Source organism: Vipera ursinii, assembly GCF_947247035.1.
Source record: "Vipera ursinii genome assembly, chromosome: 8".
NCBI classification, from domain to species: Eukaryota; Metazoa; Chordata; class Lepidosauria; order Squamata; family Viperidae; genus Vipera; species Vipera ursinii.
The window spans coordinates 23936832-23951256 of NC_139519.1; the positions used below are offsets into that span (position 1 = coordinate 23936832).

Consider the following 14425-nt stretch of genomic DNA (forward strand, 5'->3'; position numbering starts at 1 on the left):
CTGGAAGGATTTGCGGCACGTTGATGGTTGAACCCATTCCTGGTTATGGGTCTTCAGACTCAGAGGGATTTCTGCCCACTTGGCTGTGGCGACAGGGAATAGTTGCATTCAGATGGTCCGTTGCATAGGCACTAAATATGGCTGCTTGCAAAAGGCAGGTGGTAAATTCCTCCAAATATTGAATAAATCTCTTATTTTGTCGCCACCGGGGTTTGTGTGTGGTCAAGTCTCCCCTTGTTTTGCATCTGCCGTGCTTCCTCCAGTGGAATTCTCAAATCCTCTCAAATCTGCAAGACTGAATAAAGCGAGTCGAAAGGTTTTTCTCTCTCCATGAAATACAGGGAACTGCCGAATTATAGGCTGTCCGCAACTCACAAACCCTCCTGATTGTCCCAGCTTTCCCACAGTCATGTGATCAAAATGTGGGGCGCTTGGCAACTTTCCTTTCCTTAATACTGCTGGGCAGCTTCTAAAATTGCTATCGATGCAATCTGAATGATTAAAAAAAAGTCACTAAAACGAGGAAAAAAAGGCAAAACCTGATTGCGGTATATATAACAAGAAAATCCGATGCAAAGTTCAGGTCCAATTGGAAATCATTCGGAGGCTATGATTTGATCCATGGATTTGTGCCATATTCCAAATTTAGATTTTCTACCTACGTGAAGTCAATGTCTCACTTTTTACGGTTAACTAGATTTTCAGTGCTGATTTAATCCATTATTGTTCATAATTTCAGTTAGCGATTTATACAGTGATCACCAGCTGTCTTTAGTTTAAAGCTTAATAGGTGGTTTCAGGGTTTTGGTTTAACATCTGCCACTTTACACCCACTGCTTTCGCTTAATTACCAGGGCAAAAAAAAAAAGGCATAAAATTGGGTTGGACACATGATTCTCGTGACCATGATGGACAGAGACCATTACGTCACAAGTCCAGGGCTATCTAGTTTTATTCCATCTCACCTCTTATTTCAGAACCTTTAAAAAAAGAAAAGATGGGGCTGCTTTTCCCCAAAGCAGCCACTAGATGTCACACGTGCCCTGCAAATGACATTTCTCTCTCTCTCTCTCTCTCTCTCTCTCTCTCTCTCTCTCTCTCACACACACACACACACACACACACACACACACACACACACACACAAACAGCACTGCTGCTGGAAATTGCCAACTCTGTAGGAGAACTCGGGCAAAACTTGGGCAAAAGGAAGGTAGTCCCTTTTCCAACCAAAAAATTTGAGTCAAAGGCTCATATATACTTACATATTGCAGCTCATAAAAGCTTATCCCTTCAGTCAAATTCCTTAGTCCGAAAAAGGGCTATCAGATGCCTGTTTCGGTTTTTTGCCAGTTTTCAGAGGTGAGTCATTCTCCAGGCAATTGCCCCTGCAAGACAGAGGCCCATCTGAAGACATAAGTGACACCCCCACCCCCCACCCACCCGCAGAAATAGGCAAGTCCAGAGAACCATGTGGGGCAACTTGCAATGCATTGCTTGAAATCCACTTTCCCCTGCAGAAGTAACCTTTAGATAAGCTGCAAAACTCTGAGCTGATTCCAGTCCTTTGGCTAGCCTGAATGCTTGGCAAGTAATCTTTTTTTTTTAATGCAAATAGGACAACTGATGAGTCGGAGTCTTCGCATTCCATTAAATGTTAGCACATTCATGAGATGTCGTTCCATAAAAGACGCCGTTTCGTTCCCTTGGAGAGATGCCCCAGTTTGTCCTACCTACTTGGCACTTCTTATTCTGCCCGTCAGTCTCCAAAATAACATCTCCATCTGGGGAGGAAGCCAGGAGCTGCTCCCGGTTCTTAAAACTTCTCCATCTGCTCAGAAGGGAACAGGCTTCTGATTTTAATAAGCCAAATTACTTTCAGACCAGTCTTGACTCTGAAGGATGACAGAATAAGAGAATAACAAGAGTTGGAAGGGACCCTGGAGGTCGTCTAGTCCAGCCCTCTGCCCAAGCAGAAGCCGCCTTCTTAGGGGAACAAATCCCAGTTTTTAAGATCCTTCTGGAAAGGGGTGGGGGGAGGGAGGGAGAGTTAAGCAGAGGCTGGGTGTCCACCTTGTGCAAAGGACCACCTTCTCCAACCTGGTGCCAGTTGGAGGTCTCTAATTCCCAGCGATTTCCTGTCCTGATCAGAGGCTGGGTTCAGCCAGATGCCTTTCCTTGGTGCAAAAGGTTATAAAATGGGCCGTCCCTATTGAGGTCATAAGTCAAGGACTATCTGTAGGCAAATCAGGAGTGAAACTAATGCCCTCAATTTGCCCTTCTTTGTTATTTATTATCTTTAAAGCCTCCTGTGATGGACTGGGCCATCAAATTTATAGGGATCCCTGATTGCTTGGCATCATTAAAGCCATTGATCCAGGAAGGAAAAATTGTGTGTGTGTGTGTGTGTGTGTGTGTGTGTGTGTGTATGGAGGGAAAAACCAGCTGGAAGAAAGAACAGTTTGAATAGGAAGAGTCTGCTTTTGCCCAGGGTCTGAGCTAGGCTGCAAAAAAATTAAATGTTTTTTGGTTTTGGTTTTTTAAATGTCTCGATGGATCTGGGAAAGTCAAGCTTTTGACCTCCAGATCTACAAGGGCTTGTAAAACAGCCATGCCTGAAGAAAGTTCTCCAATTAAAAGTAATCCTTGAAGTGACCCCTGGTGACCCACCACCACGGCCCTCACCTACGTCCGTATACACCTTGTGGGAGGGGACGGGCCATGCAGATTCAGAACAGGTGACTGGATTTCCTTGAGCGGGGTTTCCCAACTTCGGTTGCCTTAAGATGACTTCAACTCTGCTGGCTGGGGAATTCTGGGAGTTGAAGTCCACGCGCCTTAAAGTGGCCAAGGCTGGGAAACCCTGATCTTGAGGGTCTCTGGGGTTACAGCGCCCAGGTTGCCCCCTCTCGGCGCATTTAGCCCATCCTTCCTGGAGTCTAATGCTGTTGGCCACACCTGACACACTTCAAAGGCACCGCCTGTTGGATGGCTGCATCCAGCTAGTTCAAGTTTAGTAATAAGCCCAATCCCTTCCCCAATTCTCTTTGCAAAATCTGCCGTCTTTCTGTCACAAGAGAGGGCAGGAATAATCCCCCAACCAGGCCCCACCCCACCCCCAACTGACAGGCCAGGCTGGGCAGAGTTAGGGAGGAATCTTGCTATTGCCAAGTCAGTCCTGGTTGGCGAGAGGCCCGAATCTGCTCCCAGAGGGCTGCTACTACAGGTGTGAAAATGCCCAGTCAGAGAGGACAGAACAGAACAGAATAAGGAATAGAATGGAATGGAATGGAATGGAATGGAATAGAATAGAATAGAATAGAATAGAATAGAATAGAATAGAATAGAATAGAATAGAATAGAATAGAATAGAATAGAATAGAATAGAATAGAATAGAATAGGGGAGGGGGAGGGGGGGAGGGGAGGGGAGGGGAGAAGAGAAGAGAAGAGAAGAGAAGAGAAGAGAAGAGAAGAGAAGAGAAGAGAAGAGAAGAGAAGAGAAGAGAAGAGAATCCAGAAGGTGGAATAGAATAGAATAGAATAGAATAGAATAGAATAGAATAGAATAGAATAGAATAGAATAGAATAGAATAGAATAGAATAGAATAGAATAGAATAGGTTTATTGTCACTTTAAACAAGCATACATTAAAATAAAATTTTAATTTACATTAAAATTATTTTACATTAAAATGAAATGGCGTTTCCTCCCCCTCCCCCAAGAAAAACGGTCTCTCCAGGTGGCAAGAAGTCCCTGACCCTCAAGTAACCCCCCCCAAAAAAAACCCGCCTTGAGAAGGAGCCCTGCGGGCATCTTACAGACACCCCCCCTCCTCGCATCAGCTCCCAAACCTCCAAGCTGCCCTTGCAGAGTTACCCGAGACACCCCACCCCCCACCCCCAGCCCCCCAACACACACACACACACAAAAAACACTGCCTTGGCGCACGCGCAGAACCCCCCCCCACCTCACCTCACCCCCACCCTCGGGCTGCTGCAGGCTCTCCGCCTGGGTACCGCAGAGGCGGGGAGGGCTGTCCGAAGGGGCGGGGCCTGTTGGGAAGCCCGCCCCTTCGCAGAGGCACCTCGTGCAGCCGCCCCAGCCTGCGCCAGACGGGGAAAACGGCTCTGGCGCCCGGACGCGGCCCGGGGCGCAGGTAACGGGGCGCGCGGCTGCGGGACGGGGAGCGGATGCTCGGGGTGCGGCGGGCGGGCAGCCTCGGCTTCTCCGCTCCTCTTTCTCCGGCTGGGAATAAGCAGAGGCGGCGGCGCAATGAAGGGACGGGGGCGCAGACGGAGGCGTCTCTGGCTAGCAAGGGCGCAGCCCGTCCCCAGCCCGGCGCCCCCCAGGAGTGGCCGGAGCGGATGGAGACTCCAGCCTCCCTCATCCCCAGGCGACCAACGTCCGCTCTTACGGACGAGGAGCGGGGCAGCCACCCCCAAACGGGGGGCGTCCGGGAAGCCCGCCGGGGCGAAGGACGATGCTGGAGAAGGGGCGAGGAGAGGTGCAAAGAGCCGGGCAGGGCGGAGGAGGCTGGCCCGGCTCTTTCCCCCACCCCAGGGGCTTTCGTAGCCCCCCTTCTTCCCCCCCCCCTCCGCTTAGATCCCTCCGTCTGGAGGGTCCCTTGAGTCCTAACCCGCCAGGCGGGAGTGGGAAACCGTCGGAAAGCGAGCCGGGCCGGGCGGCGGGCAGGAGCTGTCCAGGGTGATGGAGCTGCAGACGGCGGGCGCTCAGGCGGGGAAGGGGGCCTTCCAGAGACCCTGGAAGGAGGGGGGGCGAGGAAAGCGGCGGGGCCATTTGGGGCGAGGGGCTGCAGGGCGGATCCGCCCGTGGAGGCGGCTTTTGGCAAAGCAGACAATTACCGCAGCGCCAGCGCAAAGGGCTGCCCGTCTCCTGCTGGCCTTGGCGGGCCCGGAGTGTGCCAAAAGCGCGCAGTCTGGCTTGCTCGGCCCGGGAGTGCCGCAGGACCCGCCGCTCTGCGCTGCGCCGACGGGGCTTCTTTGACCCAGGGAGCAGGCAGGCAGCAGTCTCCCCTTTAAGGCCGGCCTAGATGGGCGCGGGGCGGGGGATGCGGGGTGGGGAAGGAGCAACTCCCCATGGGGGACCCTCCGATCCACCTCTGTGGGAGACGAGGAGGAGAAGGGCGACCTTGGATCCGCAGGACAAGCTCTCTCGCCCAAGGCCGTGCAGAGGGCGGGCGGGCGGGCGTGGGAGGGGCGCACCCTGTGCCCCCTTCTCCACCCTTGCCAGACCCCTGGATCGCAGCCTCTGCTGCTCCTGGGAAAGACCAGCCCCGGAACTGGGAGCCGGCTGCACCGTATCAAACCTTCGGGTTTTTCTCTGTCCCTTAACCACAAATTACAGGAGAATTTAAGGAGTTTTCCCCTGGAAAGAATTTCTAGACGAGCCCTGATTCTCCTTCGCCAGGTTTCCACTGTATCTCCCGCTCCCTTCCTCTTACTCCCCACTCTCCCCTTGCCAGGATAATGGTTCCGCCCTTAGTCTTTCCCAGATAGCTAAATTTACTAAGATCTGCAGCCGTCTCCTTCTCTGCAGCCTCCCTTTTGCCTCCCTTTTTCTCCCTGCCCAGGCAGTTGCCAATGCAGACTGGCGAAGGAGCCGACGGGCATCCTCTCCCAGCTCCCCAATTCCTAGAATTCGTTGCTGGGGCTGATCTGTTCTTCTTTTTTTTAACTGCAGGAGATCATAAAATTCTTCTGCGACTTCAGAGTCTGGCTTGTGAGTCATCTTTCTTTTCTCTCCCACAGGTGGGTGGCTGGCTGGCACGATGCCCGGCGCTGACAAAAAACTGCAGAAAGGAGAATTTTAGAAGCCTGAGATAAGAGGACAGGAATCCTTTGCTAGCAAAAAGCCTCTGCCGGTGGGTGATGCCATCCAATCACGGTCATGCTTGGACCATTTGTTTATTTAAAAATCTGCTTTTGGCAAGGTGGCATTGCCAGCTTTGCTAGTCCCTTGGCACCTCTGCCTCCCTGACTTTATGCTGCTTCTGTTCCTAGATTTCGCTCCACAGACGCTGCCGTGTGCCAGGCTCCCCACCCAGGAAGATGCTGAGATCAACCATCAGCCTCGCTCTGCTTTTGGCAGGTAAAAGGAGACACGGCCAGGTGCTGCCACCTGGTGGCCCCAGGAAGCAACTGTCTGGACTAAGCACATCCATTTCCCCGAAAATGACCTTTCTAGCTACGGTCACTCACTTCCCTCTCTGTTTTGAGAACCTGGTCCTCGACTTACGACTGCAGTTGAGCCAGAAATTTCTGTTGTTAAGCCAGATAGCTTTGAAGTGAGTTTTGCCCTCATTTGACCACCTTTCTTGCCCCAGCTGCTAAGTGAATCGCTGCAGCTGTTAAAGTTAGCATGATAGGGATAACATGATAGCAAGTGTTCTAATATCTAAGGGGCTGCCACAGAGCAAAAACCTCTTCTCCAAAGCCCCTGAAGGCAGGACAAGAAGCAACGGAGGGAAACTAATCAAGTCGAGAACCAGCTTAGAACTAAGGATAAATTTCCTGACGGTTAGAACTGCCGTATTGGTCAGTGGAACAACTTGCCTCCAGAACTTTTGGATGCTCCAACACTGGAAGTTTTGAAGAAGAGATTTGGCAACCATAGGGTTTCTTGCCTGAGTAGGGGGTTGGACTAGATGGCCTCCGAGGTCCCTTCCAACTCTGTTATTCTGTTATTCCCTTCCTTAGTGCTCCAAGTCAGCCATGGCCAACGGATCAAAAGACTAACGGCTTGTTTGAGTAATCAAACCCTGCGGATAGACTGTTCCTACGAACGGAAAACTAACCATCCTCTATCCTATGAATTCCGCCTGTCCAAGGGCGCGGGCGATGGAACAGTGGTGGCCAGCAACTTCAGTGTAGCCAGCGGTCCCTACAAGCTTCGGACCAACATCGATGTCAGCAACAACCTTGTGTGCCTGCACCTCACTGGCTTCACAACCAACGATGAGGGAGTCTACATCTGCAATTTGAAGTTCACCAACGATTATGAAAACATGCAGTCCAAGAACATCTCTGTGGTCAAAGGTGAGCAGATGTCGGGAGTGAAAAACCAGGTCCACAGCTGAAGGTCCAATGAAACTGGCTTATTGCTAAACAGCCTGTGCAGAGGAATCTCCTCAACTAAGGGGAAGCACATGCTTGGAGTTCAATAAGGCTGAACTGAGGGAGTTTGGACTTTGTTCCTTTGTGACTACGTTGAGATTCTAGGCTGATCCCTCTTTTGACTCCACCCTCAGGTTCTGCCACTGCTTCTCTTAGAGATGAGGGAAGAGAACCCCAAGCATGGAGGGCCAGGTTAGGCTCTATCCTTCTAGAGGGCAGAAGGTGGATGGAAGTTACAGGAAGGTTGACTCGGATAGTAGGAGAAACATCTGGCAGAAAGAGTGGACACTGGAATAGGTGACCCAGGAGGAAAAGTTTCTTCTTGGTTGGGCAATCTTAGAAAGACCAGGCAATTGCCAAGGATAAAACCACAATCCCACCAATATGGACGGGGCAAGCTACTGTGTATAAACAGGGAGCAAACCCCACACTCGTTGCGCTAATAATGTTACCTGTAGGTAGTCCTCATTTTACTATCGTAATTAAGCCAAGAATTAAGTCCTGCCGGTCATTAAGAAGATCTTCACGTGCCTGGACTGACTTTTTTGACATTTTTTGCAGCCATCCTAAACCACTTAGTGGAACAGCTTTCCTCAAATGTTGTGGGTGCTCCATCACAAGGTTTTCAAGAAGAGAGTGGACAGCCATCTGTCTGGAATGGTGTGGGGTCTCCTGCTTGAGCAGGGGGTTGGACTAGAAGACCTCCAAGGTCCCTTCCAACTCTGTGACTCCGTTCTGTTCTTTCCCCTTACAGCCCAGCTGGCGCGATGTGCCGGGATCAGCGTCTTCATCCAGAACACCTCCTGGCTCCTCCTGCTCCTCCTGTCGCTCCCGTTGCTGCAAGCTGTGGATTTTGTGTCGCTTTGAAGGGAGAAGAAAACCAGCGAGGGGGGAGAGGGGCACCGGGAGGTTGGGGGGGAGGAAGAAAGGAAGGAAGGAAGGAAGGAAGGAAGGAAGGAAGGAAGGAAGGAAGGAAGGAAGGAAGGAAGGAAGAACAGCCTGTCACACAAGTCTAAACCCATTCTGGGATCATGGGCCTCTTCCTTGAGGAGGCCGGTGTGGACCGTGGATTTGAGCTGAAAGGCAAAAAGTTTTTCTCTTTCTCTCTCTCTCTCTTTAGCCATATAGCTGCTGGGAGTGACTGATTTGCGCTTAGACCCAAACTCCTCATGCCGTAAGGTGCAAGCAACGCATTGCAAGGGTGGGGAAACGGGAGCATGACCACACAGTCCATCCCCTTGCCTTGCTTTCTTTCCCTCCCTCCCTCTGCTTTCGCCATCCCACTTCCTCACTCCATCCTCTTCAACCCCCCCCCCCACCTCTCAAAAGCAGAGTGGTGGCCATCGGGGATCTGTTGCCTTTTTCCACTTTCCTCTTCTGGGTTCCTATTTCCCTCTGGTCTTCCAAGAACTGCCGGCTAGGAGACACACAAAAAGACCCCAGAGACTCCTAGGAGGTTTGGGATGCTCTAGCTTCCGTTTCTTCTTTTCATTTTGGGCAAAAGGACCCCTGGGGCAGGGAGAGGATGGGAAGAATGCTCCATTTATGGGGCCCGAGGGGTTTTCCGGAGGGTGGGCTGCAAAGCTGAACCATGGCAGGAGTTGGAGAACTTTGTCTCGCCCCCCCCCCAGGGATCGCTCCTTTTCTTAAATTATATCTTAAATGCAGGCGACGTTTTCCAAACAGCTTAAAATTGTGCTGCTGACCTTGGCAGTAAACAGGGCGAGGCAGTTTTGGGTGGCTACGCAGGGCCCACCTGAATGGCAGAAACCTCCTATTGGCCAGGATGTTTTCAAAGAGGTAGCTACTGGGTTACAAAAGAGAACAAATAATTGATCCTTGTTTTTTTGAAAAGAATACTCCGGTTTGATCATCTTAGTTTGTCTGGCTCAGTCTGGCCTTTGGGGAAGAGCTGTTTATGGCTGGAAGGAAAGTTTGTGCATCTTTGGACAACCATTTGTCAAATGTTATAGGGCTTCCTGCTTGAGCAGGGGGTTGGACTAGAAGACCTCTAAGGTCCCTTCTAACTCTTCTTATTCCGTTAATTCTCTTCATGTGACCAAAATGATCGTGTGGCTTGCAGAGGACATAAAAGGGGTCACCTCTCCCCCACTCACAAGAAAATCAGTGCCTTCTCAGATTCATTTCTATTTATTTCTTTGATTTTGTACAGCCAGATGCTGGCAAGGCAGGAATTGGTGGCTAGTGACTGTCTGACAAAGCATAATTTCAGTCGTTTTCCTTTGGCTTGCATTTTTGGTCCCCAGGGTGGAGAAGGCTGAAGAGATTGGCTGCTCTCCAAGTCAAGGTCAGCCAACAGCTCCTGGTCCATTCCTGTAAAAAACGGGGTTCCAGGTGCATTCTTAGACAGCCGCCCCTTTGTGTCCCACAATTATAACAAAGATAGTGATTTATTTAGCTCCAGTAAGGTAACCCAGCATGTTTTTCTTCATCACATTTATATGGCCACCCATCTCACGAAATGCAGGTAAACATGCTCAAATGCAGCAAGAATGCCAAATTACCAGGAGGTTTGGGGCCTGAAATTACAAGTTTAATGCCAGAAAAACGTGGCTCAATTACACATCATTTGCACCACAGGAGACCTATGTTAGTCTGTGGTACGAAGAAACATAAGGTTAACCTCTGAATAAGAATGTATATCAGAGGGCCAAAAAATTGGGCTTAAAAAGTCAAAACTAATTGTGACAAAATCAAAGCATAGGAAAGTGTAACGTGATCTGCTTCTTTGCATGTGGAAGAATAACAAAATATATGCTTGCTAAACGTTCCTAACCTACAGGCTCTATTTTGCTAAGAAGACGTTTGTATGTGAGTCACTTCAGTTTAATTTGGAATGTATTTAAATGGCTGTTTCTCCGTAGATTAAAGTCTTTTTTTAGTTGTGAGGATCTGGAAAAGGTGGAATGCAGAAGGCTTGCAAGCAATGGGTGATGCGAGGTTAAAATGTTCTCCAGAAATTAAGAACTGGGCTTGCAAATTGGGGCTCTTCCCTTCAGTAACACCCAGCCAGCCTTTATTTACATTATCTTACATGATGCTGGGTGTAGCAAGTTTTCTGCATGTTTTTTTTCTCCTTCCTTCAAACTGCTGGAGCTGGAAGCATTATTAGAGGATAAGATTTCTGAAGGTTTGTGAAAAAGCAAGATTGCCTTCAAGCAGCAGAGGGGTTACATTCGGATGGGGGGTGGGTGGGAGAACCAAAATGATCAGATAATTGAAGTTGGGGGTTGTATACTTTTAAAACAGGAAATGACTGGCACAAATTTTAGCAACCAGTCTCCTGATAAAAATGGAGGTTTAATATTTAAAATTTTGAAATACCTTCCTTTGCAGGCTTCCCAGAACTAAGTATCAGATTGTTAAGGCCAAACATTTATACAGCAAAGATAACTTTTTAAAAAAATAAAATAAAATTTGTGCTACTTGGGGTCCCTCGCAATTGGAAGATAAAAAATAATTTGCTTTAAGCCAATGTATGTTACTGATTTTTTTCAAAGAGGGAGGGAGGAAGAGAAAGAAAGAAAGAAAGAAAGAAAGAAAGAAAGAAAGAAAGAAAGAAAGAAAGAAAGAAAGAAAGAAAGAAAGAAAGAAAGAGAAAGAAAGAAAGAAAGAAAGAAAGAAAGAAAGAAAGAAAGAAAGAAAGAAAGAAAGAAAGAAAGAAAGAAAGATCTATTCTTAACAGGCAGGGTAAACAAAGCAAAGATACAAAATTAAATCAGATGGAAATATTCATGGCAAGTTTTATTCCCAGCCACAGGACAACTCCTGATTGCTTGGTGAGGTTAAAATTGCAGGCGGAGCTTAAGCGAATGGATGGAGGGTGCCCAGGTGGGCATCAGGTCAAAGAGGCCAAAATGGATGGTCTGTAGGATACTTTGATTTGATCTGTAAAGCTGCCCAACTCACCACACCAGTGACTCTGGATGTTTTCGGATTGCCCTGCCTCTTTCTTCGGCCCTTTCCCCACCACCGGCTTTCGCTTTTCCATCTCTAAGCCAACCGCTTTTGCTTCATCTTCAGGATTTTATTGCTCAAGTATTGCTGATCCCTGGTTTCCTCTCTCGCTCTTGAATTTCCTGCAAATTCAGCAGCTCACCATTCCTCCTGCTTCATCCTAGTCTCCTTCCGTGAGCATTTGTAGAGTGTTTTCCACAGCTTCTTGGAAAGGGGCGGGAAAAGCCCCCCAGTGAGCACAAATAAATCCTTAGATTGTAGAATTCCTTTGTTTGTGTGTTTTTTTTTTTCTTTTCTTTGAGGGACGATTTATTTGGCTGGCTGTTGCTGACTCCAGCTAATTAAAGGAGCTTCTTAAGCGGTTTAAGAATTTGTTTACACTACTCTCTAGTGAAACGTTGCTTGGAGTATCCCAGGTTTGCTACCAATAAAACCATGGGTGTTGGGCTTCTGTCTGAAGACAGCTCATAAAAGGAAGAGTAGAGGGGAAGGGAGAAGAAAAAGAGCAGCTTCAGGTGTAGCTCTCCATTAAGATGTAGCTTGCAGCAAATTGGGGGGGGATTCAACATTGCTGATGTGTTGGTAGAGTACTGCCTTCTTGCCCATTTGCAAACATTTCATGTGTTGCCATCACACACAGCTAATGCAGTGCACGTACAAGGAATAAAAACAGGGTGACCATCACCCAACAAGCAATAACAGTCCCAGATCCACAGCACCAAGGAAATGAACTTCTGTGGCCTCCCTGCTGCGGCTCTTGGTTTTTTATTTTTTATTTTAATCCCGTTTATATCCCGCCCTTCTCCGAAGACTCTGGGCGGCTTACAATTTAAGCACAAACCAATGTGCTTAGCAGTAGCCTTCATTCTATGTATATGCCTGCTTATTAGGGCTTTCACACACACCCCAAGCGGCATTATTACAAAGTCAGCTTATTGCCCCCAACAGTCTGGGTCCTCATGGTTGTCTTCTTTCAGACGTTTCGCGACCCAGACTTCTGCACTTTCCAACATGCCGGGTTTTATTTTAAATAGAGGCCCGAAGAACAGAAGCGGCTTTTTTCTTTTTTTGGAAAAACTTTCAGAACTCTGATTCTGACTGTCATTCCATGGGGAGGCTCCTCCGGACGACCCCAGCCTCACCCACATCAGGACCCTGCCCCAATCCGGGGTCAGAGGGGCAGCTGCAGCCGTCCCACCATCCCTCCAGCCAGGCAGTCAGCAGGCCGGGCTCCAGACTAGCCCCCCAACTTGTTTTTCCAGCAGCCACCCCCCTCCCCAAGGTCCCTGCCGACCCCGCTCCGCCGGCAGCGCCCAACAGCTGCGCTAGACCCACCCCCCTCCCCACCCCCGGCTCCTTTCGGCTGGGGATGCCGACCAAGATGGAAAGGGTGGGGCGGGTCTGACCCGGACCGGGGTCTCCCAGATCGATAGTGGACGGTGCACCACCAGGTGACCCTTCCGACGAGCCCTCCGGGCGCGTGCAGAGCGCGGCTGGCTTTCCCGAGGGCTCCGCTCCGGCTTTGTCGGCCGCCCGCGGACTCCCGGCGCTGCGTCACCCGCGGCCGGATTGTGACATCAGGCGGCGGCGGCGGACTAGGGGCTCCATGGAGCCGGCCGGGTTCGGCTCGTCCCCCCCGGAGACGGCCAGGTGAGTGCGGGGCGCGCCCGTTCCCCGCCCCGGAGCCGGGCAGCAGCCGGGCGCTCGACTTGGCCCCGGGCAGGGGCGCCCCGGGCCGCGGAGGTCCGCAGGGAGGAGGCTGAGCGCGGCTCGGAAGTGCCCGGGGGGGGAGGACCAGGAGGCTGGTGGTGCCTCGGCCTCGCCCCCTCCCCAAACCGCCGCTCCTCCCCCCGCCCCGCCCTGGAGCGGCGTGGGAGCCCCGCGCGCAGCGCCCCGGGTGGGTTCGGTCTCGCGAAGCAAGGAGGGCGCGGAGGGGGCGGGGGGGGAAGCCCAGAAGGGTGAGAGTGGGCGATCTGGCCCGCAGCCAAAGCCCATCTGGGGGTGGGGGTGATGGGAGTTGTAGTCCTGGCATTGCTGGCTGGGAAAGCTGGGGCGGGGGGGGCGGAGAGGGTGACTGGCAATGATGATGGTGATGGTGTGTGTGTGTGGGGGGCATCGTTGGGCCAAGTTTTTAGGAAGGTACCGAGGGAAACTGTGTTGGGCCAAGGAGGAGCTCCGGTTCTAGAAGACGCCCTCTTTCTGGAGTCCGTTTGAGGCAAGGGGAAGAGATGGGCTCCAATGTATCTACTGTAGAAGGAACCAGATGGGGAACCAGGGTTAGCCAAGGGAAGAGCAGGCAGGGCGTTGGGCCGTTCAGATACTCGGGTTTTTGCAGTGCCCTCTGCACCTGCTCAGGAGTCCTGTGGTCCTATATTCCAGGCTTCTTCCTTTGACCCCAGGCTCCGACCTGGGACCCAGGGGCCCGAGTGCTTAAGCACAAACTGAAAGTCAACTTATTTTAGGTTTTAGGGAGAAGTTGGCTGTGCATTTCCACAACCCACTTAGTTTTCCCAAGGGCTAAAGAAGGTGCAGTGAGTGTGTCCGGTGATCACAACCCTCCGAATGAGGTTTCTTGTGGCTCCTGTTGTTGGGAACAGCCCTTAGAGACCAAATAGAGTAGAAAATGTTTTCTACACACACACACACACACACACACAAAGAGAGAGAGAGAGAGATGCAAAGAGATATAAATTCCCAGTTGAGATAAATACTGTGTTCTTTGAATGCAGTCTTTGCATGCATGTGCGTGTGTTTGCATACATGTCTGTTTGCACACACACACACACACACACACACACACACAGAGAGAGACATGCATGCTGAGAGAGGCATAAATTCCCAGTTGGAATAAACTAGATTGGGGTCCCTTTCAATCAGAGGAAGTGTTTGGCAACTTTGACAGACTTTGTGTTCCTCTCCTGTTGTATACATAAGGAGGGGCTGCTGTGTCAGAGGGAGGCCGGGGCAGGCAACTGGAAAAGATAATCTCATTTTGCCCCAAGCCATCATTCTGGGCTGAGTCACCACCTCAGGATTGTGGCCTGGAGCAGAGGAGCCCAAGGCTTGGTCATTGCAGCCAGTCACCCGTGAGTGACACACAATTCTGTGATCTTGTGTTTGTGGGGCATACTTAGAGAGCTCTCTAAATATGGGGGGAAGGTAGGGGGAGGATTTGCACCCTTTCTGGAAATGCACCCAAGTGGTAAAAACTAGGGGGCAACACTGCATGGGCTTACCCCCACACACTTCCAGGTACTCAGTGGTAAGTTTTGAACTGACCAGCACATTTTTAAAAATATCTGGGATTCATCAG

At 50.5% G+C, this 14425-nt stretch overlaps 2 protein-coding genes across 2 annotated transcripts in view; both read left to right on the top strand.

The window, feature by feature from the left end:
• Positions 1-210: 210 nt before the first annotated feature.
• DRC12 (dynein regulatory complex subunit 12 homolog) overlaps positions 211-14425 on the top strand; it is a 204505-nt gene continuing 190290 nt past the window's right edge. The window contains exon 1 of the mRNA XM_083368783.1: positions 211-221. The gene's annotated coding sequence lies outside the window, so the exon portion shown is untranslated. The remainder of the gene's footprint in view (positions 222-14425) is intronic.
• Positions 6070-8001, top strand: THY1 (Thy-1 cell surface antigen; the record flags this gene model as incomplete). Its single annotated transcript, XM_083368146.1, has 3 exons — positions 6070-6109; positions 6718-7056; positions 7889-8001. 3 exons carry the CDS (start codon positions 6070-6072, stop codon positions 7999-8001), a joined length of 492 nt encoding a protein of 163 aa, XP_083224272.1.